Source organism: Lolium rigidum, chromosome 6 (genome assembly GCF_022539505.1).
Source record: "Lolium rigidum isolate FL_2022 chromosome 6, APGP_CSIRO_Lrig_0.1, whole genome shotgun sequence".
Lineage (NCBI taxonomy): Eukaryota > Viridiplantae > Streptophyta > Magnoliopsida > Poales > Poaceae > Lolium > Lolium rigidum.
Window position 1 is genome coordinate 108,807,509 of NC_061513.1, and position 27,293 is coordinate 108,834,801.

The 27,293-nt window shown below is 48.9% G+C and overlaps 1 protein-coding gene and 1 long non-coding RNA gene across 2 annotated transcripts; both read right to left on the reverse strand.

Moving 5' to 3' along the window:
* Positions 1–9,371: 9,371 nt before the first annotated feature.
* On the reverse strand, positions 9,372–16,670 carry LOC124659786. Its single transcript, XR_006989704.1, has 2 exons — positions 16,507–16,670; positions 9,372–9,516 (listed from the first exon to the last, which is right to left on the reverse strand). It is a non-coding gene; the product is annotated as an uncharacterized LOC124659786 (long non-coding RNA).
* Positions 16,671–16,752: 82 nt separating this feature from the next.
* LOC124663091 lies at positions 16,753–20,354 on the reverse strand. Its single transcript, XM_047200838.1, has 2 exons — positions 20,046–20,354; positions 16,753–17,949 (listed from the first exon to the last, which is right to left on the reverse strand). The coding sequence occupies exons 1-2, from the start codon at positions 20,352–20,354 to the stop codon at positions 16,828–16,830; spliced, it is 1,431 nt and encodes a 476-aa protein (XP_047056794.1). The 3' UTR covers positions 16,753–16,827.
* Between the last annotated feature and the right edge of the window lie 6,939 nt (positions 20,355–27,293).

Sequence of the window (27,293 nt, forward strand, 5' to 3'; positions counted from 1 at the left end):
AAACATGAGCACAACAATTGCCAAGTATCACATTACCCAAGACATTATAGCAATTACTACATGTATCATTTTCCAATTCCAACCATATAACAATTTAACGAAGAGGAAACTTCGCCATGAATATTATGAGCTAAGAACACATGTGTTCATATGAACCAGCGGAGCGTGTCTCTCTCCCACACAAGCATGATGTAATCCAATTTATTCAAACACAAACAAAAACAAAAGCACACGAGACGCTCCAAGTAAAAGCACATAAGATGTGGCCGAATAAAAATATAGTTTCAAGAGAAGGAACACGATAATGTTGTCGATGAAGAAGGGGATGCCTTGGGCATCCCCAAGCTTAGACAGCTTGAGTCTTCTTGATATATGCAGGGATGAACCACCGGGTGCATCCCCAAGCTTAGAGCTTTCACTCTCCTTGATCATAGTATATCATCCTCCTCTCTTGACCCTTGAAAACTTCCTCCACACCAAACTCGAAACAACTCATTAGAGGGTTAGTGGACAATAAAAATTCACATGTTCAGAGGTGACACAATCATTCTTAACACTTCTGGACATTGCATAAAGCTACTGGACATTAATGGATCAAAGAAATTCATCCAACATAGCAAAAGAGGCAATGCGAAATAAAAGGCAGAATCTGTCAAAACAGAACAGTCCGTAAAGATGGATTTTATTAGGCCACCAGACCTGCTCAAACGAAAATGCTCAAATTGAATGAAAGTTGCGTACATATCTGAGGATCATGCTCGTAAATTGGCATAATTTTCTGAGCTTACCTGCAGAGCAGTTGGACCCAGATTCGTGACAGCAAAGAAATCTGGTTCTGCGCAGTAATCCAAATCTAGTACTTACTTTACTATCAAAGACTTTACTTGGCACAACAAAACACAAAACTAAGATAAGGAGAGGTTGCTACAGTAGTAAACAACTTCCAAGACACAAATATAAAACAAAGTACTGTAGCAAAATAACTCATGGGTTATCTCCCAAGAAGTTCTTTCTTTATAGCCATTAAGATGGGCTCAGCAGTTTTAATGATGCACTCGCAAGAAATAGTATTTGAAGCAAAAGAGAGCATCAAGAGGCAAATTCAAAACACATTTAAGTCTAACATGCTTCCTATGCATAGGAATCTTGTAAATAAACAAGTTCATGAGGAGCAAAGTAACAAGCATAGGAAGATAAAACAAGTATAGCTTCAAAAATTTCAGCACATAGAGAGGTGTTTTAGTAACATGAAAATTTCTACAACCATATTTTCCTCTCTCATAATAACTTTCAGTAGCATCATGAGCAAACTCAACAATATAACTATCACATAAAGCATTCTTATCATGAGTCTCATGCATAAAATTATTACTCTCCACATAAGCATAATCAATTTTATTAGTTGTAGTGGGAGCAAATTCAACAAAGTAGCTATCATTATTATTCTCATCAAGTGTAGGAGGCATAGTATAATCACAACAAAATTTACTCTCCATAGTAGGTGGCACCAAAAGACCACTATCATTATCATCATCAGAAATAGGAGGCAAAGTATCATCAAAGAAAATTTTCTCCTCAATGCTTGGGGGACTAAAAATATCATGAAAACCAGCTTCCCCAAGCTTAGAACTTTCTATATTATTGTCAACAATGGTGTTCAAAGCGTTCATACTAATATTACTACCGGCATGCAAAGAAGATTTCATAGGTTTTTTAATTTTCGCATCAAACAATCCATGTTTTAAATCAGGAAATAGAATAAGAAGCTCACTCTTGTACATTATGCCAAACTAGTGTAAACAAGAAACAAAAAGTTGCAATTGCAGGATCTAAAGGAAATAGCTTTGAGCACACACACAACGGCGCCGGAAAAATACTTTACCGAGACCGTAGTATGAGAGCCTTTTTACCTTTCCTCCCCGGCAACGGCGCCGAGAAAAGTGCTTGATGTCTACGTTCCCCCTCCTTTCTCGTAGACAGTGTTGGGCCTCCAAGAGCAGAGGTTTGTAGAACAGCGGCAAGTTTCCCTTAAGTGGATACCCAAGGTTTATCGAACTCGGGGAGGAAGAGGTCAAAGATATCCCTCTCATGCAACCACTGCAACCACAAAGCAAGAAGTCTCTTGTGTCCCCAACACACCAAATAGGTGCACTAGTTCGGCGAAGAGATAGTGAAATACGAGGTGGTATAAATAAGTATGAGCAGTAGCAACGGTGCCGAGAAAAGTGCTTGGCGTGTAGTTGATGGTGGTGGTATTGCAGCGGTAGTAGCGCGGTAAAACGATAAACAAGCGGTAGTAACTCAGCGGTAGTAACGCGAGTAGTAGTAAACAAGCGGTAGTAACTCAGCGGTATTTAGGAACAAGGCCTAGGGATTACACTTTCACTAGTGGACACTCTCAACATTGATCACATAACGAGAATAGATAAATGCATACTCTACACTTTTGTTGGATGATGAACACATTGCGTAGGATTACACGAACCCTCAATGCCGGAGTTAACAAGCTCCACAATAATGCTCATATTTTAGTAACCTTTAGTGTAAGATAGATCAACGCGACTAAACCAAGTACTAGCATAGCATGCACACTTGTCACCTTCATGCATATGTAGGAGGAATAGATCACATCAATATTATCATAGCAATAGTTAACTCCATAATCTACAAGAGATCATGATCATAGCATAAACCAAGTACTAACACGGTGCACGCACTCGTCACCTTTGCACACATGCGGGAGGAATAAACTACTTTAATAACAAATCACTAGAGTAGCACATAGATAGTAGTGATACAAACATGCTGCAATCATAAAGAGATATAAATAAGCACCTCACTATGCCATTCAATGAGTAAGTATTCTGTGAAATATGGCCTAAGAGACCCACACGGTGCACACACTGTCACCTTTACACACGTGGGACGAGGAGTCTCCGGAGATCACATAGGTAAAACTCACTTGACTAGCACAATGACATCTAGATTACAAGCATCATCATATGAATCTCAATCATGTAAGGCAGCTCATGAGATTATTGTATTGACACACATAGGAGAGAGATGAACCACATAGCTACCGGTACAGCCCCGAGCCTCGATGGAGAACTACTCCCTCCTCATGGGAGCAGCAGCGGTGATGAAGATGGCGATGGAGATGGCGGCGGTGTCGATGGAGAAGCCTTCGGGGGCATTTCCCCGCTCCGGCGGCGTGCCGGGAGCAGAGATCCTGTCCCCCGGATCTTGGCTTCGCGATGGCGGCGGCTGCGGCGGGTTTACGTGGGTTTCGTCAATTGGTATCGGGTTTTCTGATCCGGGGGCTTCTTATAGGCGAAGAGGCGGCGCCGGGGGTCGAAGGGCTGGCCAAACCCTAGGGGCGCGGGCCCCCTAGGCCGCGCCGGGTATGGTGTGGTGGGCTGTGCCCCCCTCTCGGTCCCTCTCGTGTGTTCGGATGCTTCCGGGGATTCTAAGATCTTTGGCGTTGATTTCGTCCGATTCAGAGAATATTTCGTTACTAGGATTTACGAAACCAAAAACAGCAGAAAACGAGAGCGGCACTTCGGCATCTTGTTAATAGGTTAGTTCCAGAAAATGCACGAATATGACATAAAGTGTGCATAAAACATGTAGATAACATCAATAATGTGGCATGGAACACAAGAAATTATCGATACGTTGGAGACGTATCATCTACGCCTTCAACACCTCCTGAGAGGTCAGGTTCTTCATAGCCGATGATCTCGGCTCCTTCATTGCTGTCGTAGTCCTCCTCCAGACGATTCAGACAATCTAAGCATGGGATTTAAGAGTGGTATGAGTACGAGCGTACTCAACAAGTTCATTATAGATAAGAGGTGTTTAATGCACTAGCTACGATATTAGACCAGAAAGTCTAATACCAATGCAAGTTTTGGTAAACATTTCTTCAAGAGATTGCTTTTATTTCAAAGAGCTATGTCCAGTCGGCCTTCACCGGTTTACTAGAACTTCATGGAGCTCCTTTCCGGCCGCGTTCGCAGTTCCTCAATCCCGGAACGGGGAGTGACAAGTCACGATTCTTTACACTCTGCAGAGGTGTGTTGCTTTACCCATAAGAGATCTTAACCTTGGTGCCAACCGGGCAGCTTTCCCGTCCACACTTCCTTCGGTGTGAGGCCCGGTATAAGGTCTAGCCAATCATGTTCCTCCGCTGCCTCGCACACCCACCCTTTGTTGCATACCCGACCACGGGTCCTCGTCGGTCCTCTTACACCAATTAAGGATGGACCCCGACCACGACAACAGTTTGGGACTCGTTAACCAAACTCCTTCGCCGGTAGCTGCAACCCATCATAGACCACTTACCGTGGGGAATTAGAATGGGATCCCCACCCCACCGCTTGCCCAACCTGGGTCAAGTGTCTACGGTAAGCGCATCCGTTGATGTACGAGAGGTGGAAACACTTTTGACTACTCCGTCCCACTCCGGATCTTATGGTTAACACGGGTATTACGGCACAAGAATCACTGGCGACATTTGTTGTTTAATCCTAGATGGATATAAACCCGTGCAATGGAACCTCCACCATATGAACACAATCCATGGTTCCATTGCCCACCACTTAGTCATATTCATAGTTATGAAAGTAGTGGTTTTGATTTTTGTGCAATAGTGATAACCATAATACTTTGCAAGTAATTTGATAGAAATACTCAAATGACATGAGCAAGTGATGAACTTGCACGAACACTGCAAAGTTTTGCAGTTTGAAGGTGTGGACTGACCCTTGTCCTCTGGTTCTGAAAAATAGCATCATTGTCCGATAAGGGCAATGGTTAAAGAAGCAATTATGCATGATTCCATTTTTAGTGTTTGTTCCCCCCTCCCGATGTCTTTATTATTTCATGTGAGAGGTTAATACTAAGAATCACTTAGGGATACTCTATTTAGAGTAAAATACAACCTTGAAATGTTGTCAAGGTGTTTTTTAAAGTCCAAAATACTTTATGTACTTATTTTCATTATTGAAAATAAAAGGTGTGATTTAAATGATTATTTTAATCATCAAATTTGAACTTATTCTTGTTTAACTTCAAAAATTCTATTTCATATTTTATTATGATAGAGATTTTTATACTGAGTGGTTTTCATATTTTTAATTATTTTTTGGAGCTATTTAACATTTAGTATGAATTTTCAAAGTTTCAGTATTTATAGAATTTGTGAAATACCAAATTTGCCCCTGGGCCCACATGTCAGTGGAGCCCAGTGGGTTGGGTTAGACCAGCTCGGGTCCAACCGACCCGAGCGGTCGCTCACTCTCTTCCCCACCACGCCGCCTCGAAGAACCCTAATCCCCTTCTCTCTGGCGACCTGTTTCGCCCTCGCCGTCGCCGGCTGATTCCGGCGAACTCCGACCGCCATGGCCCTCGCCATGGGGCGCAATCGAACCGCCTCGTGACGCCGGTCCTTCTCATCCGCGTCGATCTGGAGCTGGCGTTGCTCTGCTCGTCCCCGACCCCCTCGCCGTGGCTAGGGTTACGGGATCCGTGGCGATCTCGGCTGCTTCCGGGGTTCCAGGCGTGATGGCGCCGCCGTGGGCCTCGCCGCAGTGGTGCGGGGTGCTGCGGCGCTTGTCTGAGCGTGGCCTGGCCTGGCCAGGAGCTACCGTGCACTCGGCACGCGCCGTCGTGGCCGCCATGGCCGCGACTGTTGTCTGCTCGCCTCGGGTACGTGCGCCACCCTCTCTCTCTCTCTCTCTTTCTCTCTTTACTGTCCTTCTTCTCCATCCTCTAGCTATGGCCATGGCTACTCCACCTCGTGGAGATGCTACCGCCGTCTTGCTGCGCTAGCTTCTGCGCCTAGCTAGCTGTGCTTAGCTGTTGCGATGCTTGCTGTTGCTTGTGCGCATCTTTGCTAAGTGCTACTTGCTATCTACGTGTAAGAATTTCTAGCCTAAGCACTTGCTGTGCTAGTATCGCTTGCTTAATTCCATTCTTGTGCCTTTGTTCTTGTTGATAATCTTGCCGGATCCTCAAGTGTGTTCAATTCAATTGCTATGGCTTGATTATTGTGTATAGTTCTTGCATAATTGCAAGTGCACGAGCTACTTGTGGCTAATTCTTGTGCTCAAATTCATGAGCATGCTCATCCGGGCATTCTTTGTTGGCTTCTTGGTTTGATTAAAGGATGAGCACGAAGTGGTTTATTTGTTTATTATGATCCAGTGGTTCATCAAACCTTTGATGTGCTTCTGGATACAATTATAGGGTTATTGATTGATTATCTGTGATGCAATTCCTTAAGCAATGTGTCTGTTTATTTTAGATGGTCAATATAATGCTAGAATTGGGTTCTAGCATGCTTTAGCAAGCCCTGGTGATCCAGTGATCAACAGCTGCTTGATCAATGCTTGCTTTATTTACTGCCTATGCACGTCCGTGCTTAGTCGGTGATTGTGCATCACCGAGGCCTTGCTACTTGGTGTGTCTTGTGGTTGGCTCAAGCAATTGCTTGTTGCTTCCGGTGATCCATTGGATCATGAGTAAGTGTTCCGATTCTTGGTGATCTATCTCTTTCATTTATACTGTAAAGCTTATCCTTGTTTATTGGATAAATGAGATGAGCTGCTTGCGGTGATGACTCTTATAATTTGTTTAATTGAGCTAGAGGGATGCCAACCTTAGTTGGGGACCCTAGCTCCACTTTGAACCCGATGCGGGTGATGATATTTGTGCTTGGCTTGATGGTTTGGCTGTTTTAGGGTTTGAGGTGACCACGACGGTAATCATATGCTTTGCCCTGGGGTAGCTCCCCTCTTGTTGGCTTCTTGTGGCTCACCAAATGCTTTACGGGTGATTCATTTAGTGGATTGCCGGTAGCTCTTGATGTTGAAATCAAAATTAGACAATGATTTGTCTAAGTCGATGGCTTTGAATAGTCGTAGGTGCTAAGTGTGTATCTAGGCTAGCTTGTGCTCTCATCTCTTGCTTGGATTCCTTCGGTTATGCATTAAGTGTCATAGCTGTTGTTCCCTTTAGATGATTAACCGAGTGGCCTCTCTACTCTTGCTTGCACCATATGGCTTAGTAGCCGAGATGATGACACGACATGGATATCACACCCCTTTGATTATGTGTGATAGATGCATATGCTTATATATGAACAAAACCATCTGGTTTGTTCATGATGCTTGGTATACCTCACTCCAGCTCCTAGAAATTTTGGTGTTGGTGTAGAGGTTTTGCTTACAGTGGTCTTTTGCTTGTCACGATCCTCCTAGCAAGCTTGAGGTCTTGGTTTGATTTACGGTGATTGTGAATAGATGAGACGGCTCTAGGCTGTTCACTGTTCTTGGTGTTCTTAGGCTGTTCTTGGTGCACGGTGACTTACCCTGTTTGCTTGGTCGATGAATGAGCTAGGGTTTGTGGTGGAAAAGTTTTTATATAGTTGGCTCTTGCTCCCCTGGTCGACGAGCTCCACCTTTCCCTTTGGGTGACTCACCACTGTATGTGTCTTGCATGCACACGGCCAGTGGCTGGTTTGTGTGTGTGTGTCTACCGAGATACTTTGCACTTGGGACATTGAGAGGATCAGCTCGGCGAGTTGATCATATCTGCTCAATTTCCTTTGTTTCTAACACTGCCAAGTGGCTATAGCCACTTGGCATAACTCTTCTTTTGTTGTGATTATGTGCAGGGATCAATCTGTTGCTCCAATGATCATGAAGATCATCAAGTACAAGAATAAATGAAGTTTAGCTTGTAGTGTTAGGACAGATCCTTGATTTGTAATTTTCCTTTGCTTTTCTTTTTCTATTTTTGTCCAATTCTTGTAATATATTGTAATGTTCATATTTTGTTTCTGGATATTGTAAAAGACAATGTATCTTGTGTGTTTATCAATAAAGCTCCAATTTTTCTCTATTGAGCTTTATATATATTAATTGTTCTATTTATATCTTGATTATTTAAGATTGTTTATTCATTTATCTCAAGTTTGAATTATGAGATATTAACTTGATGTTTGAATTTGAAATACAAATTCAAATTTGGTTTGAACTTGATAATCCATCTTAACTTAGAATTCAATCATGCAACTTAAATTGGTGATTCAAACTCTCCCCTCTCAACTCAAAACCCTAATCTAGTTAGGTGGGTTGCAAGTTTGTCGCACTCTCGAAACCCTAACCCTGTAAGGTGTCGAGAGAGAAACTTGTCCCCCTTCGATGCAGTTTTTGTTTAAAAGCGCGAAATTTCCCCAGAATTTACTATGCAATGCACATCCCTTTCTAAAATCTACCCCTCGATCGTCTCTAAACCTGGGACATTACACGTACCCGTCGGGTAAAAACCCAATAGGAATACGGGTATGTGGCAAAATATTACCCATGGTTTGTAAACGGGAAAATATCATACCCATCGGGTAGAACGGGTACAGGTATGGGATTGTACAACCCATACCCGCGTACCCATTTACCCATATAAATTTGACTAGTGGGCAGTCGTAATGTTTTGAACTACTTAATTTTCTCCTAACTGCACATTCACATTGCTTGGTTGAACCTCACGCTTCCTGATCTGACAATCGCTGGTAGGTTAGTGAGGATTAGACCACTATTTAGGATCGCTTTACCTCATTTCATATTTTTTTGAACAACTTGATACGTTGTAAGTGCGGGTATTTTTTACCGTGGGTACCCATTTACCCTGCCGGGTGACGGGTATGTGAAAAACTTGTACCCGTTCGTGGGTATGGGTATGGGTAACGGGTAAGATTGAAGGCGATGGATACGGGTATGAGATGGCTCTACCCGTACCCATAACCTGCGGGTGCCATCCCTATCCCGAATATTCCAATACAGGATATCTGGGATCAGGCAAATCCGATACCAGTTTAGGGTTTTGAAAATTCACGGCAAGAACACCTAAATCGATACTAGATATTACAAAAAAAAAATTGATTCACGCATTTTGACATGGATAGTTCCTCATTCCATAGCAAATAGTAAGATAGCTCATCATTACAAACACAAATTACTAGATTATCATACCTAAAAACTCTAAACCTAAAGCAGGGGCGTCGTCCCATCTCACGCTCACCGGAAGGCATAGAAGCCGTTTTCGGATATCCTAGATAAATTTATCTAGGGTGGGCTGTTTTCGGGATCTGCTAGAGTTGCTCCCCTCACACACAAACACACAAGCGCATTCGAGTATCACCCTGGTACACTCCGGGTGCTATCCTCACTGCCTCTAACAAAACAAAACAAACAGCATATTCGAGTACATTCGAGTATCACCCTGGTACACTCCAGGTGCTAGCCTCACTGCCTCTAACAAAACAAAACAAACAGCTTATCAATTTGCAGTAAGAAATGGCCAGGCTAATGTAGGACGTCAACCCAACTAAAACTTACGACCCAGCTCCAGATTGCAAGGTTCAGAGAAACAACCAACGGTATTCATCCAATGTTGGCTACTAAAAAACACAATAATCAACTATCCGTGCATAAATTCACCTAGATAAACCAGAACCTACGTTAGACTGAAGGCTCGAGCAGAGCCCGGCTTTAAATTAATAAAGCAACACCATACAACCGAAGGTTCGAGATACAACTCACACCGATATCACGAAGGTAACAGCTCACAAACAACCACATCCAAATGCCCCAACATTTGGAGAACACAAACACACGAGACACGGCATAGTCCGGATACATATAAGATAAGATAAAGACAGCGAAGAATGCTATGTACTGCATCCTGGAGTAAGTGTGGAGCGTGCGCGATCTGTCAATGGTCAGCTCCACAGCCTCCCGGTCCTGTCTCCTAGCCACTTGCTTCCACACCTGTAGATAGAGAGACATTTTGTATATGCAATCAGCAGGTTGACTAGGGAAGCGCCCCTCAATGGTAAATTTGTTTCTAATGTTCCACAGGGTCCAGCACGGCGCCGCACAGCTAATCCAGTAGACCCGTTTAGTTTGGCCTCTATACGGATGAAGCAGCCTATAAACGTCCGCCAAGCACGTGGGGTTCCAAGAACAATGCAGCAATTCTCTAACCGCACTCCACATGAATCTGGCTAAGACGCAGGTGAAGAAGATGTGGTTTGTATCCTCCATCTCTCCACAAAGGGCACATCTCCCCGAAGATGGCCCCCTCCTCCTACGAATATTGTCATTAGAGGGAAGGCGTTTGCGCACAAGCTGCCAGAGGAAGATCCTGATCTTGAGAGGAACAGCAATCCTCCACAGCACCCCATAATGCTTCCGTGTCGTGCCCTGGCAAAGCCTAAGATATAGGGATCGAACAGAGAACTCTCCAGAGGGTTCGAGAGACCATCGGATCACATCCCGTCCGGCCCTCGGATCCCGCGTACGGAGTTCCCTCCGGATGTCGGTGAGCTCCACGTGCTCAAGCACTGCCAAGCTCCCTGCGCAAGGGGATGTCCCAAAACCCGCCGACGGCGGCTTGCGCCACCGAGGCCTCCGGGTGCTGCCGTGATGGCAAAAAGGCACAGGAATCTCTCCCGAAAGGGTCTCGGTCCTAACCACCAATCGTGCCGAGAACCGGGTCGATGTCCCGCTAACCACATGATGCTTTGTCCCCAAACAAAGCACTCGCTTGATCCTCACGAGCGTGTTCCAGAGTTGTGATCCCCTTGGGTGCGAGTCTACCCGGATATCTCTACCGTTCGGGTATTTGCCGCGGACGATGTCCGCCCACAGACTCCAGGCGCCGGACAAGAGTTTCCAAACCCATTTTTCCATGAGACAAACGTTCATGAGTTTGGTGTCCATGATGCCCGATCCCCCATGGACTTGGGCATACAAACCGCGTCCCACTGACCCAATGGTATTTCTTCTTTGGGCCGTTAGCCTCCCAAAAGAATCTCGCGCGGTGTTTGCGAAGGACGTCGTGTATGCCGTCCCCCGGCATGCACACCCCCATGGCGTGTAAGGGCAGGCTCGACGGGCAAGCGTTCACCGAGGATGAGGCGTGCCGCCGGGGACATGAACTTACCCATCCACGGGTCCGCCCGTTTAGCCACCTTTGCTGTTAGCGGACCCCAATCCGCGGCCGTAATGGCATGGTCGGAGATAGGAAGGCCAAGATATGTGAAGGGAAAGGACCCTTGCTTGCAGTTAAGCATGTTGGCAATCCTCTGTTTCTCCCGGTCCGAGGTCCCCATGACCATGACCTCACTCTTATGGAAGTTAATGCGGAGCCCCGACATGTTCTCAAAACAGAGAAGGAGGAATTTCAAGTTGGTGATAGCCAGGTCCTCCGGCTGGATCATGATGATCGTGTCATCCGCATCCGGAGATGTGAAACCCCTCCGGGTATGATGTGCGGGATAACACCCTCAATGTGTCCCGCCGCCGGTGCTTTGTCCAAAATCGCGGCCAACGCCTCGGCCACGAAATCGAAGAGGAGGGAGAGAGCGGGTCCCCTTGACGCACGCCTCGCCCATTCCTAAAGTAGTTGCCTACCTCACCGTTAATGCTGATCGCGGTTTGGCCCCCGAGACCAAGCTGAGCACCGGTGGACCCACCCGGGTTAAACCCCTTCGGAGGAGCACCTCCCGGAGAAAAGACCAATTGACTCGGTCGTAGGCTTTCTCAAAGTCAAGTTTCAAGAAGACTCCCTAAGTCTCTTGGATTTCGTCTCATGAATGATCTCATGAAGGGAAATAATCCCTTCATGAATAAGTCTACCCTTAATGAAGGCCGTCCGGGTTCTACCAATGTAAGCGTTAGCTATGGGGGAGAGCATGATCGCAAACGCTTTAGCAACAAATTTAAAGATAACATTGATCGAGCAATCGGGCGGAATTGGCGAATATCCTCCGCCCCCTGAAACTTGGGGATGAGCGTAAGCACCCCAAAGTTAAGCCTCGCGATATCCACACGTCCCAGTGCAAAGCCGTTAAGGATGGCCAAGATGTAGGGCTTGACCAAGGCCCAGAATCTCTTGAAGAAAATGACCAGGGAACCCGTCCGGGCCGGGAGCCGTGTCAACCTTCATAGCCTTGAGCACCCCGTCCACCTCCTCCCCGAGAAGGATAGCATAAGGTCCTCATTCTCGGCGTCCGAAACCCGTCGGTCCGCCGCCCGGGTATCTGCGCCGGGGAGAACGGCCTGTTCTCCCCTTCCGCCCCATAAGGTTACGGTAGAAGTCATAGATGTGCTTACGCAGGTCCCTGCTCTCAGTGATGATCCCCTGATCAGTCACCAGACGGGCGATGGTGCATTTGCGTCTGCGCCCATTGGCAATCGCATGGAAGTACGCCGTATTCGCATCCCCGTGGAGGAGCCAGGCCTGGCGACCGCGCTGTCTCCAATACTCCTGCTCCATTTTGAGCAGGTGCGTGAGTTGTCCTTCCAAATGATACCTCGGCGCCCAGCCCTCGTCATCCGGACCCGTGGTGTACGCACGTGTATCCGGGGCACTGAATCCTCCCAAGGATGTCCTCCTTCAAGGCCCGCTCCGCCTTCCCAATGTTGGCTCCCCAGCCCTTGAGGAATTGCCTCAGACCCCCGGAAACGTGCTGCCAGACATCGATGGGGTCAAAGAAGGGGCCCCCTAGTCCCTCCAAGCTATGCAATTAGCCGTGACCAACTCCCCAAAATCCGCGCGTTGCAGCCAACCCTTCTCAAAGTAGAAGCGTGTGGCACGACGCCTAGCATCCTCCCCAGAATCCAGGATCAGTGGGGCATGGTCCGATCCGATGATCGTCAAACCGGTAAGGGAGCAAAGGGGAAATAACATCTCCCGGTCGGTGGAGACCAACACCCTATCAAGGACACTCCTTACCGGGTTCGTTGTTTGTTAGTCCAGGTGTATACGGCTCCGCCCTGCGGATCTCGCGAAGTGCAAGGTCAGCGATACATTCGTTGAACACTGTGCACCCGCGGCCGATGGATGTTGTCATTGGACTTGTCCTCCGATCCCTAATCAGGTTAAAATCGCCGCCAACCACCAGCGGAAAAGGGCAGGCGTTGACGGCAAGCGACAATTCCACCAAGAATTCGTCGGAGAAGCGGTGATCCGCCGGGCCATAAACCACGAAAACCGTCCACATACAGTTAGTGGCTAATTGGAGGATATCCACCCTAAGGAAGAACCTCCCCTCCGTCCAGGCGATTGCCTCGAACGTGTCCTCGTTAACCCCCACGAGGATCCCTCCCGAGTGCCCCAACGCCGGAAGGGAGTGCCAAGCAAATTTCCCTTGTGGGTCAATCGATCTCAGGTCCGTCTGCGAGAACTCGCATTTAATCGTCTCCTGTAGACCCACAATGTCAAGCCGCTCTCGGGTTAAGAGTTCCCGGATGCGTGGTGGCGCCCCGGCGCGTGATAGCCACGAATGTTCCGAAGCCCGCTCTCATGGCGCTCACGGGCATCTCCGTCCGCGACGGGTGGCCAACCTGGTCTTGCTCCTGCCCCTTGCATTGGCATGGGGGGCAGCAACCCTGTCGTGTGAAGGGTCGGCCGAAACCTCCCCACTCACGACGACAACCTCTGCCTGAGCGGCCTCACGCGACTCAGCAGGAGCCTCCCCCAACCGGGAAGCCTCGCCGGCCTCACTATGGGCCCGGCGGGCGGCAGCCAACGCCAATGCCGCTTGAGCCTCTTCCTTGGCACGGATAAACGAGATAGCGTCCGGTGGCCGTCCCCGCTTCAACGGAGAAGGCCAGCCCGGCATCGTGCGCCACCGTCTCCAGGTGCTCATCCGACACCTTTCGCAAAACCACGAACTCGGAGGCAGAGGGAGGGGGTGGGATCGTACCTGTCGGGTCGAGGTTCTTCGCCGCGGTGAACTCCTTGGCGCGCTGCAAGATGGGGACCGCCGACGCAGGACCCTGGAGCCGCGGGCTCTTGCGCGCCGGGCCAACTGGCACAGTCCGCGTGCGTCGAGCCCGCGGCACCGTCACCCCGCTGAGCGCCGGCCTGCTCGCGACGTCGTCCGTGTCGTCCACCACGCCTCCTTCCTCCTCCGCCTCCGCCGCGTGACCAGAACCCTTGTGTGTCGCCGGAGACCCCAACGAGTCCGCGGAGTCGTAGTCCGACCCGGTGGTGAGAAGCGTGGAGGAGTCGGCCGGCGGAGATCCCGGCGGGTCCGCCACGATCGCCGAAGGCGGGTGAGAGGGAGGGAGCTCCCTCCGCGCTCCCTCGGCCGCCCTGGACCGCTCCAAAACCACCAAAGGAACCGGCCGAGTGCGGACTTGCTCGGATTGGACCCATGCCGATCAATCCGCAACTCCACTGGCCACGGAGAGCCGGCGGCTCACGGCACCCCCGGCCGTGATGACCTCCACGGGCTCCGCCGGCTCACCGGCCACCTCCTCGGCGAGGCTCCCGCCCTGCGTGGTAGCCGGCGGCGACTTGCTGCGCTCCGCCGCCTTGGCCCTGTCCTTGTCTCCCGGGGCCCTCCACTCGTCCTCCGAGGGGAGTTGGCGTCGACGTCATCGTCATCCATATCATCATCCCGATGTGGAGGAGAAGGCGGCCGCGGCGCCGAGGACACCCCCGAGGCTCCTCGACGCGGATGCCCACATTGTAGCCGAGGCTTTTGTGGAAGAAGCTGCACCGCCCGTTCGGCTTGGAGGGGTTGCGGCACGCCACGCGCAGTCTCACCGGACCCCTAGCCTTGAGGGTGCTGTGATCCACCTCAAGAGGCCGGCCCAACATGCGCATGCCCACCAAGAGCCTCCTGGTGCGGCGCATGCACCTCGGCAGCCCGGAGACGCGCACCCAGACCTCCTGGAGCTTCTCCGCCGGCGCCGGGTCCGCGTCAGCAAGCTCGATGTCCACCACCGTGCCGCAGAGGGTGAGGAACAGCTTGCCGCTCCGGGCGCTGAAGGTGAGTGTGCCCCTCGACGGGAACACCACCGCGAACTCGCGCTCCCCCAAGGCGCGGACTTGCCAATCCCAGTCGCCCTCGACCAGATGACGCAGTTCTTGCTCCAAACCAGCAGCCGTCAGAGCCACCCCGGGAAGGTGATGATGGCCGAGTTGGACAGGTCATCCTCCTCGTCGTCGTCCTCCTCAAAGTCGACGTAGAAGAACCCCTCTCCGGAGATGGCATGGCCCATCATGGAGAGCTCCGGTTCCTTGCCCTTGGAAGGACGAGGCGGCGGAGTGGTGGCCCTCCTTGCCGCGGATGACGCGAGATGGGCTCCGCCGTGCGGCCGGCACTGGAAGTGACCGGGCCGCCCACACTTGAAACACTCCACCTGCGCCAGGCCGGAGCCTCCCGCGCCGCCCCCAGCAGGAACGGGCGGGTCTGCAGCTCCCTGCTGCCTCTTGGCCGGAGGCGCCGGCGGTTTCCCAGCCGCGCGCGTGGATCCACGGCCCCTACCGCGGTCCACCTCCGAGTTCTCCGGCTGTTGCGCCGCCGCCGCGGCGCGCCGGGCCTCCCGCTTTTTCTCACGGTCGAGCCACCACTGTGGCCGTTGGTGCTGCTGCTGTCCACCTCCGCCGCCGCTCGAGCTCCCTTGCCGGCGAGGGCGGTCCCTGTTGAGGAGGGTGGACCGGGCGTTGGCCTCCGCCCGCGCATCCTCGACGGCCGACCGCTTGCCGTTGCCGTTGCGCCCTCCGTGCCCGTGGCCTTGGCCCGCCGGCGCTCCCCCGCGTCCACTCATCACCGCCGCCGCAAAGGAGAGGAGGAGAGGGGGTGGGGGTTGAGCGAGAGCAATGGCTCGGGCCGATTTCTGTGCGCGCCGCACGTCCGCTCGCGATGCGGGAAACCCTAGCGCAAGCGAAGAAAACCCCTTCGGCACCCACCACCACCGGTTGGGCTGCGATGGTGGGCCTCGGCTGCACGGGCCTCCGGGCCCAAGGCCGGATGCGGCGGCGAGGCGAGGTCCAGCGGGGAACCCTAGCCGGCCGGGCCTCCATGGGCTCCGCAGGCCGCCGGCCCGGGTCCAACTCGAGAACGGCCCACGGCGGTAGGGACGTCGTCTCCGCCGGGGCTCCTCTGCCCCAAGGGCGGCCACGCCTCGAGGTCGCCGCCGAGCGCGCGCCGCCACGACCGCCGGCACTCGGCGAGCGTCGCCGGATCCGGCGCAACGCCCGGCACGCGGACGGCCGCGCCGCCCGGCACCGCCGCGAGGCCACCCGGGCGGACATCTCGACGGAATCCGGATCCGCGCCCTCCCGGCGCGAACGCGGTTCGCCGGCCACCGGAACGCAGCGAGCCCCCAAGCTCGTTGGCCGCGTCCGAGGAACTCACCCAGCGTCGCCGCCCGCCGGATGGAAGGAGGCGGAGAAGACTCGTCCGCACTCCGCTCGCCGACGGCCTCGTCGTCCTCAACCTCCAACAGCGGCTGCCGGAAGCGCCCCTTCACGCCGCCGCCAGGGAGAGACGGGCGGGAGTAGAGGACGTCGGTGCTGTGGTGGCGCGCACGACGGGCAAGGGGTTCCGGAGGTCGGGCAGCGCCGCCCTCCGCCGTCGCCCCTGCGGCGCCCTCCGCGTCGCCCTCGGTCTCCGCCGTCGTCATGTTTCTCGTCCTCCAGAACCTACGTTATACATCAGAGCAAAACCTACTTAGCTACCTTTGTTATGCTTCTTCCTTTTCCACCAGTTGCACAAGAGCCAATTGAAGGAAATATGCATAATCACATCAAGTCAATTCCTTACTTTGAACTGTGTGTGTGTCTCTTTTGTACTTGGGTGTCGATTTATGTTAGTACAACAATTTACGGAGCTGCACTCCGCAGCTTTCTCTCCAATGCACCAACCAGTATATGAGTTTCCCGTGTTGCGATGCTACACAAAACCACCAGCATTTCAATCTAAGCCCGTAAGACGGACAGTTAATCAAGTATCAGCCATAAAGCTCAGGTCAGGTGCTCCTCAATCCAATTGAACATCTCGTCGGCTTGCAGGCTTGTCATCTCATGGTATCCATAAGCAAGATTCAGCTCCTCCTGGATGTGGTCAGACCACCGGGAAACCTCCTCCCAAAGCCCCCTCTTGGCCACTGCATCCTTCCATGGCGTTGCTCGGCCATCCTTCCTCATGTACCCTCTCTCATCAATGAACCCTTCCTCGTTGAACATCTTCCAAATCCTTTCCGACAACCCATGGTCCAATTCTGGTATTCTATCAGACAGCAGCGTTGGCGTTAGAGGAAGCTCCAGGCTCCGGAGCTCCCTCACCTCAACGCCACTCGTCCTCAGCATCTTAATATTCCTCTCCAGCAATGCGACTCTCCTACGGTCCTTGGGCATGTGGAGGAACATAGCCGGCGGGTAACCACTTGGCGCTCCCGCCGGCCCAAACGCGCCCTCGGAGATCATAATCACGACGGCGGCGAAGCTCATCTCGGCCGCGAGCCGGGAGACGAAGTACCCACCGGAAGACGCGCCGAGAGCGGCCACCGGCAGGTCTCCGAGGCCGTTCTTGGCGGCCCAGGTCTTTATCGCGCGCTTGGCGGCGCCCACCTCAGGCCCCAGCGACCAGCACTCCCCGGCGCTCGCCACTGCCAGCACGGCGAACCCCCTCCGTAGCGCGCCGGCCGTGATGGCGACGTCCTCCGGCAGCCCGACGCACCCGGGGCAGCGCGGGGACGGCGGCCAGAAATTCTCCGGGCGGCAGCGGCAGCCGTGGGCGACGAAGAGGACCGCCCTGGCCGGCGCCGCGGGGAGCTCCCAGATGGCGCGCGCGCCGCCTATGGCCTCCACCGTTGGGAAGGAGATGGCCGGCGACGCGGTGGTGCCAGATTTCTTGGAGCGGGCGACGACTTGGGATGCCGGGGTGGTTTTGGAGTAGAGGATTACGCCGGCGGCGGCGAATAGGAGGAGGGCCAGGGACGCGAGGGGGGTGGTCAGGCGCAGAGCTAGTCGCCTCGCGGCGTGAGGTGGCTGCGCCGGCTTGCTCGGCCGGTGAGTAGCGCCGGCCATCTGCTTCGCCGAGTGCCTGCTTCTCTGGAGAGGTGACGGGGGAGGATTCGGGCAGGACTGGCATGGGGAGATCGCATCTCACCGCCGGGGATTTTTTTTTTTTTTTTTTTTTTGAAACATATCTCACCGCCGGGGATTGTTTGCCCATCTTCTGTTTAGAGAACAGCAGAGTGATTTTTTTTTTTTTTTTGACGATGAGAATAACAGAGTGATGGGCTAAAAATCAGAAGACCATGTGCGGCCATCCAGGCTTTGATCAATTGGGCTTGCATAGTGACTCAACTAACACACCTTGAGGGTGCATCCGAGGCTCTGGGCCGGCCAGCAAGCTTTTCATGGAGCCATCAGCCATGCATCAGCCCTCAAAAAAAAAAAAAACAGCCATGCATCAGAGTTGTTGCATACATCGATTGGGACTTGCTGCACAAAAGAACAAAAAGTTCGATTGGGTGTTTGTGTGTGTTTGAAACACTGCAACGTTCATGGGTTTGAATGCCGCTAGAAAATTCAACGATTATGTTGCAAATGCATAAAAAACACATTGGGTTATCATGTTGTAATGGCTGGCTGATCGCTTGTTTAAAAACTTGTTTCCCAAAATAGTTGTTTTGTTAGGTTCTCTGGTGTTAAAACTGTGTTCGGGTTGGTTCCGATATTAGTAAGAGGTAGACTTTGGGATTTTCACAAAAAAAAGAGGTGGACTTTGGGATGCTTTAGTCTGTATTTCGTGTGTAGGTTGTTATCATGCAAAATTATTTGCTTTTGTTTTTTTTTTGGGTTTTTTTTCGCGGGGGGGGGGGGTTAAAATTATGATCTATCTTGCTTTATCTCTGGTAGTGGAACCCGGAGCATGGGTAGCCGACCGAGGGATGCAGAAGACTCACTCTCTGAAGATGATATTTCCTACCTTCTTTGTCCTAGAAGTGACCCATGCGGCCACCTCACTCTTGATTTACAAAAGAATCATCGTTAGAAAGGTCTATTTTCCAAAGAAAACTCTCAAATTCCCTCATTTTGAATTGTCTAGGTGATCGGCACTGCGAGGATGCCCGTCGCATTTTTGGATTTGAAATGCTAATTAGCTTTGCACCACTCATTAACCGAGTTGTTCAAGCCCACTATGACATGTCAAGGTCATAAAACCCGAGCCAGTACATACGGTGTAACACCATTGGAATTTGAAAGACAAGGTGAGCTGCAACCTGTTTATTATTACACTGTTAAGCTAGCATATGGAAATTAAGTTGTTTGACGCAAACAAATTGTTCTGCTTGGGAGATTTGAGGTGTGCGTAGCTTGAAGGGTCTGTGTCTCTGGTGATGATATTTCCTTAGTTGCTTCGTCCCAGATGTGATCCACGCGGCGGCCTCACTCTTGAGTTCTTGATCTCCGAAAGGATGAAGGTTGGAAAGGTCGATCTTCTAAAGAAAGTCCTTATGTTTCCTCATCCCAAACTGTCCAAGTGGCCACTCATTAACCGAGTTGTCCGTTGCGGTATTGCCCAACACCCTAGGTGGTGTAACAACGGCCTTGGAATTTGGAAGGCAAAATGAGCCGCCACCTCAATATTACTGTTAAGCTAGCATATGGAAGTTATTTGACGCAAACAAATTGTTCTGCTTGGGAGAATTGTTGAGGTGTACCTAGCTTGAAACAGCCGTGTGTCTGAGCTGCAAATATGCCGAACTAAGCAAAAGCAAGATAGCCCAAAAGACTAGAAGAAGGCAAGAATATACTTCTAGCTTTTGGTTTTGTTTTCCAAACGTCGTACTCGTTCATTAATCTTTCTACATTTAGACGAACTTTACATCGATCCCCTCAATATGGGCAGCCAAAAAGACTAGCAACAGATAAGAAGGCGTTTCTATCCAAGTAGCTTGATCGGGACGTCGTAATTACAACGTCTCACTCAGCTGTGTTAAAACAAAAAAGGTATACACTCCGTATACAACAATTTTCTAAGAATTGCAAACCGATCAGAACGAACATAATCTGTACAAGAAAAATGTCAGCAAACGCCCGAAATGATCCTCCGAAGTTCAAGTATCCCGTCACTCCGCGGCGCGCCGCCGCCACTAGCGGCAGCATCCAGCAACTTTGGCTGGTATGTCAATGGGAGAAGACGCCGCCGGCCTCCACCCCTCGAGCCTAACGGCGGGGCCAGTCATCCCGCGCCGGCCGGCCCGTGGAAACCACCCGCCCACGCGCGGCTCGTCAGACGTCTGCACCGCGTCCGGCCACAGCACGTCCGCCTCCAGCCACTCCTCCTCGTCGCTCGCGCCGGCCGTGTATGTGGACGGCGCCCCACCGGAGAGGAAGCCCTGACCGGAGCTGCACAGTGACGACGTACCGCAACCCGAGGACGAGGTCTCCGAGGGCAAGAGCAGAGCCTCTCCCGACTGCGACGACGACGACGGCGCCGTGTCGGGCCAGAGGATGTCCGCTTCGTGGAACTCGTCCATGGCGCTGGCTTCCCTGTTTGTATCGTGTCCCGCGACGTACTGGCCTGGCTTGCTTGCTCGCTTATATTCGTTCGTGGGAGAGCACCGCCGCGTCGCGCGGGCTGCTCCATTGCTTGGGGAGCGAAGTGACGTAGGGGGCACTCTTCCTCCGGTGCTGATTTTGGAATCTCGGCGAGACAGCAACTCCTCATGCCAGTAGAGTAGAGGTGGTACGTTACGCTTGCTGGTTTTTAATCTGAGAGTGAGGCTGGGCTCGCCTAAATTACAGCTGCGTGCCAGTTTGAATGTGCCATTGCAGCCTGTGACAGGCTGACAGCAAGCCGGCCCGGCATCTGAGTAAGTGTACCTCCGGCCTTCTCATCAGGAATCAAATAGTTTGACAACAGGACTCAAATAGCCGCCTCCTGTCGGATATATTTTAAGTGTTGATTAACATCAAACTCTAAAATGCAATATTTTCTACATGCATGCTCTAACATTTGCAATGTTCTCCTAAAACATCAGAGGATGCATTGTAGCATTTCAAACGCATCCATATACAAACAAATCCTATATACCTAATAAATCCCCATTCGTTGCAACAAAAACCATCGAAAATGTTTCAAGTACTTGTCATGAAAAAAAATGAAACATGTGTGAACAATGACACAACAACAAAGGAACACATTTACAACAAGGACAAAATCCTCTTGAGGCACACACACCAAGACTCATTGTAACAAAATGTCGATGCGTACATAACAAAAACCATGCACATATAACCCGTCGAAGCACCCTTTGAGACATCAACACTCAATAAAATCTCACCCCAATAATGGAGGTGCTCACCCCGCTGTTCCGGGCTCATCGGGCATGATTCTGCCTTGTCAAAGTCGGGTCAGCCGATCCAACACCCATCCACCTATGGTGCATCTTCCTTAGGGGTAGCGTGAAGAGAAATCCTTTATTCATACCCCAACTCGAGCTCTACCATGATTCATATGGTCATCCATGGCAGCGAGCTTGGCAGCCCCGATATCGATAGAGAGAAGTAGTGGGGGAGGAATTGAGGCGGCTGATGACAAATATGGCATGCATATGAGGAAGAAAGTCGTAGATGAGGAAGAGTCTACCCTTTCAAATGTAGCAAACGCTCTTGGTTTCTAATAATAGAAACTTGAAGGGAGACCCTCTTTCACTAAAAAGAAAGAATGGGAAGGATTATGTGTGGAGGAGATGGAGATCTTGTTGTGTAGGAAAAAACAACGAAGCAAGAAGAGAAGTTTTGTAGAACAACACTAGCAAAGGAGGATACATGGAGGAACATGGGAGAACCTGCACAATAGGTCGGTTCCATCAGTGAGTTGATGCAAATCATCTACCATATTTGCTTATAACTCAAGGTGAATACTAGGAGGTTGAGTTAGTGTTTTGCAAACTGCAACGTTCTTACTTAATTATTTGGCTCCCTCCGGGATTTGCAAAATGCAAGGATATGATTTTCTTCTTAGTTTTGACAACTTTAATATCTGACTCAAATTAGGAGTCCCACCCAAGTCAGCCCAAAGTTAATTCCAACTTATCACACTGATGTTGCGGTTAAATGATATAAGATCCCTACTATATCATCGTGTTTACGAGTATTGAACCCGAGACAAGTTAACTATCCATTTATATTAAACATTTTTCCTTTTTATATCTCATTCCTAAACATGAGATCTTAGCAAACGTATGCTCATTACATTATGAAAAAATAATAGCGTAATAATGATATTAACTATTAACATGCGTGTGTACAAAATATATTCTCTAAATATTAACATGTAATATTTTAAAGTACAACTTTATTGTCCAACATTACACTTTTACTTGCACCAAATTGAAACCAAGAATTGCAAGAAACATGATGCTAACAGTTGGACAATTTGGAGACTCGAACCCTTAGAAAAAAAAATGCTTGGTTAAACCGACTTTTTTGGATTGCATATTTAGAAAACAGTTTGAGCATAATATGTCCTTGATTTTTGGTGTCACTTTCAGGTACATGTATGTGCCACAATCACTTTCAGTATCCTTAAATATCTAGGCGAAGAGCTCTAATGCGCATAGCGTGATATCACGCTGGAGTTTTTTTTCGAAGTCCATATTGTTCATTTTAGGTATAAAAATGAACTGAAAAATCTAGAGTACGTTAGGTGTCTGTTAAGAATTTGACCTAAAATGTTGGCATTGCTCGTTTAACAGGGTAATATAATGATTTCAGGTTTTTAATACATTGAGACATCATATTCGTGCTTCCTATACTTGATAAAATAACACCAGTTAGTGCAATAGAGATGCAAGAAATTAAAGCCTACACATTTACACCGGTACCGAACCAATTATCGCAGCCGGTTTTGGTACAGAGGGCATAGGTACGATCGATCCGATCCGTCCACTAGCATAGCTACCACCACAAAACATGTATTAAGGGCATCTTCAACGGGACGACGTAAAACAAACGTTTAAATTGTCCGTGCGTGTCCGTTTGCGCCGATCGAAATGGTCGAAACTGACCGCGTGTCTGTTTGCATCGGGGCTGCCCACTGGTCGAATGGTGGAGGTGGAGGCGGCGGCGGGTGCGGGGCCGAGTTCCGCAGCGCCTGCTGATTCGTGCAGTTGACACACGTCCGTTGGGAACCCCAAGAGGAAGGTGTGATGCGTACAGTAGCAAGTTTTCCCTCAGTAAGAAACCAAGGTTTATCGAACCAGTAGGAGTCAAGGATCACGTGAAGGTTGTTGGTGGCGGAGCGTAGTGCGGCGCAACACCAGGGATTCCGGCGTCAACGTGAAACCTGCACAACACAATCAAAGTACTTTGCCCCAACGTAACAGTGAGGTTGTCAATCTCACCGGCTTGCTGTAAACAAAGGATTAGATGTATAGTGTGGATGATGATGGTTGTTTGCGAAGAACAGTAAATAACAATTGCAGTAGATTGTATTTCAGATGTAAAGAATTGGACTGGGGTCCACAGTTCACTAGTGGTGTCTCTCCCATAAGATAAACAGATGTTGGGTGAATAAATTACAGTTGGGCAATTGACAAATAAAGAAGGCATAACAATGCACATACATATATCATGATGAGTACTATGAGATTTAATCAGGGCATTACGACAAAGTACATAGACCGCTATCCAGACATGAATCTATGCCTAAAAAGTCCACCTTCGAGGTTATCATCCGAACCCCTTCCGGTATTAAGTTGCAAACAACGAGACAATTGCATTAAGTATGGTGCGTAATGTAATCAACACAAATATCCTTAGACAAAGCATCGATGTTTTATTCCTAGTGGCAACGAGCACATCCACAACCTTATAGGTTGCTGTCACTCCCAGCATTCAATGGAGGCATGAACCCACTATCGAGCATAAATACTCCCTCTTGGAGTCACAAGTATCAACTTGGCCGAGCCTCTACTAGCAACGGAGAGCATGCAAGAACATAAACAACATATATGATAGATTGATAATCAACTTGACATAGTATTCAATATTCATCGGATCCCAACAAACACAACATGTAGGATTACAAATAGATGATCTTGATCATGATAGGCAGCTCACAAGATCTAACATGATAGCACAATAAGAAGAAGACAACCATCTAGCTACTGCTATGGACCCATAGTCCAGGGATGAACTACTCACACATCACTCCGGAGGCGATCATGGCGATGAAGAGACCTCCGGGAGATGATTCCCCTCTCCGGCAGGGTGCCGGAGGCGATCTCCTGAATCCCCCGAGATGGGATTGGCGGCGGCAACCCACAAGTATAGGGGATCGCAACAGTCTTCGAGGGAAGTAAAACCCAATTTATTGATTCGACACAAGGGGAGACAAAGAATACTTGAAAGCCTTAACAGCGGAGTTGTCAATTCAGCTGCACCTGGAAACGGACTTGCTCGCAATAGTTTATCGGTAGTAACGAGTTTTATAGCGAGTAGCGATAGTGAAATAACAGCAGCAGAGTAACAAAGACAACAGTAGTGATTATAGTAAACAGCAGGATTAAAATACTGTAGGCACAGGGATGGATGAACGGGCGTTGCATGGATGAGAGAACTCATGTAACAATCAAAGCAGGACATTTGCAGATAATAAGAAAACGGTATCCAAGTACTAATCAATCAATAGGCATGTGTTCCATATATAGTCGTACGTGCTCGCAATGAGAAACTTGCACAACATCTTTTATCCTACCAGCCGGTGGCAGCCGGGCCTCTAGGGAATCTACTGGAAATTAAGGCACTCCTTTTAATAGAGCACCGGAGCAAAGCATTAACACTCCGTGAACACATGTGATCCTCATATCACCGCCATCCCCTTCGGTTGTCCCAATTTCTGTCACTTTGGGGCCTCCGGTTCCGGACAGCAATACGTGTATACAACTTGCAGGTAAGATCATAAAGCAATGAATATCATAATGAATTGATAACATGTTCAGATCTGAGATCATGGCACTCGGGCCCTAGTGACAAGCATTAAGCATAACAAGTTACAACAATATCATAAAAGTACCAATTACGGACACTAGGCACTATGCCCTAACAATCTTATGCTATTACATGACCAATCTCATCCAATCCCTACCATCCCCTTCGGCCTACAGCGGGGGAATTACTCACACATGGATGGGGGAAACATGGCTGGTTGATGGAGAGGCGTCGGTGATGATGATGGCGATGATCTCCTCCAATTCCGGGGAATTACTCACACATGGATGGGGGAAACATGGCTGGTTGATGGAGAGGCGTCAAGTGAATTTTACTTATGTGATCTCCGGAGACTCCTTGTCCCACGTGTGTAAAGGTGACAGTGTGTGCACCGTGTGGGTCTCTTAGGCTATATTTCACAGAATACTTATTCACTGTTATGAATGGCATAGTGAAGTGCTTATTTATATCTCTTTATGATTGCAATGTGTTTTGTATCACAATTTATCTATGTGCTACTCTAGTGATGTTATTAAAGTAGTTTATTCCTCCTGCACGGTGTAATGGTGACGGTGTGTGCATCCGTGTTAGTACTTGGCGTAGGCTATGATTGTGATCTCTTGTAGATTATGAAGTTAACTATTGCTATGATGGTATTGATGTGATCTATTCCTCCTACATAGTGTGAAGGTGACGAGTGTGCATGTTGTGTTAGTACTTGGTTTAGTCGTGTTGATCTTTCATGCACTCTAAGGTTATTTAAATATGAACATTGAATTGTGGAGCTTGTTAACTCCGGCATTGAGGGTTCGTGTAATCCTACGCAATGTGTTCATCATCCAACAAGAGTGTAGAGTATGCATTTATCTATTCCGTTATGTGATCAAAGTTGAGAGTGTCCACTAGTGAAAGTCTAATCCCTAGGCCTTGTTCCTAAATATCGCTATCGCTGCTTGTTTACTTGTTTCTATTGCGTTACTACTGCTACCATATTACCACCATCAACTACACGCCAGCAAGCTATTTTCTGGTGCCGTTACTACTGCTCATATATATTCATACCACATGTATTTTACTATCTCTTCGCCGAACTAGTGCACCTATTCGGTGTGTTGGGGACACAAGAGACTTCTTGCTTTGTGGTTGCAGGGTTGCATGAGAGGGATATGTTTGACCTCTTCCTCCCTGAGTTCGATAAACCTTGGGTGATCCACTTAAGGGAAAGTTGCTGCTGTTCTACAAACCTCTGCTCTTGGAGGCCCAACACTCGTCTACAAGAATAGAAGCTCCCGTAGACATCAAGCACTTTTACAGGCGCCGTTGCCGGGGAGGAAAGGTAAAAAGGCACTCATACTCCGGTTCCGTGTAACATGCATTTTTCGGCGCCATTGTGTTTGTGCTCGAAGCTATTTCCTTTAGATCCTGCAATTGCATCTTTTTGTTTCTTGTTTACACTAGTTTGGCATAATGGACAAAAATGAGCTTCTTGTTCTATTTCCTGAGTTAAGACATGGATGGTTTGATCCGAAAATTAAAAAACCCATGGAACATATTAGCATGAATACTTTGAATACCATTGTTGCTAATGATATGGAAAATTCTAAGCTTGGGGAAGCTGGTTTTGATGAGCATGATATTTTTAGTCCCCCAAGCATTGAGGAGAAAATTTACTTTGATGATACTTTGCCTCCTATTTATGATGATTATAATGATAGTGGTCTTTTGGTGCCACCTACTATGGAGAGTAAATTTTGTTGTGATTATACTATGCCTCCTACACTTGATGAGAATAATAATGATAGCTACTTTGTTGAATTTGCTCCCACTATTACTAATAAAATTGATTATGCCTATGTGGAGAGTAATAATTTTATGCATGAGACTCATGATAAGAATGCTTTATGTGATAGTTATATTGTTGAGTTTGCTCATGATGCTACTGAAAGTTATTATGAGAGAGGAAAATATGGTTGTAGAAATTTTCATGTTACTAAAATGCCTCTCTATGTGCTGAAATTTTTGAAGCTACACTTGTTTTATCTTCCTATGCTTGTCACTTTGCTCTTCATGAACTTGTTTATTTACAAGATTCCTATGCATAGGAAGCATGTTAAACTTAAATTTGTTTTGAATTTGCCTCTTGATGCTCTCTTTTGCTTCCAATACTATTTCTTGCGAGTGCATCATTAAAACTGCTGAGCCCATCTTAATGGCTATAAAGAAAGAACTTCTTGGGAGATAACCCATGTGTTATTTTGCTACAGTACTTTGTTTTATATTTGAGTCTTGGAAGTTGTTTACTACTGTAGCAACCTCTCCTTATCTTAGTTTTGAGTTTTGTTGTGCCAAGTAAAGTCTTTGATAGTAAAGTAAGTACTAGATTTGGATTACTGCGCAGTTCCAGATTTCTTTGCTGTCACGAATCTGGGTATACCTCCCTGTAGGTAGCTCAGAAAATTAAGCCAATTTACGTGCATGAT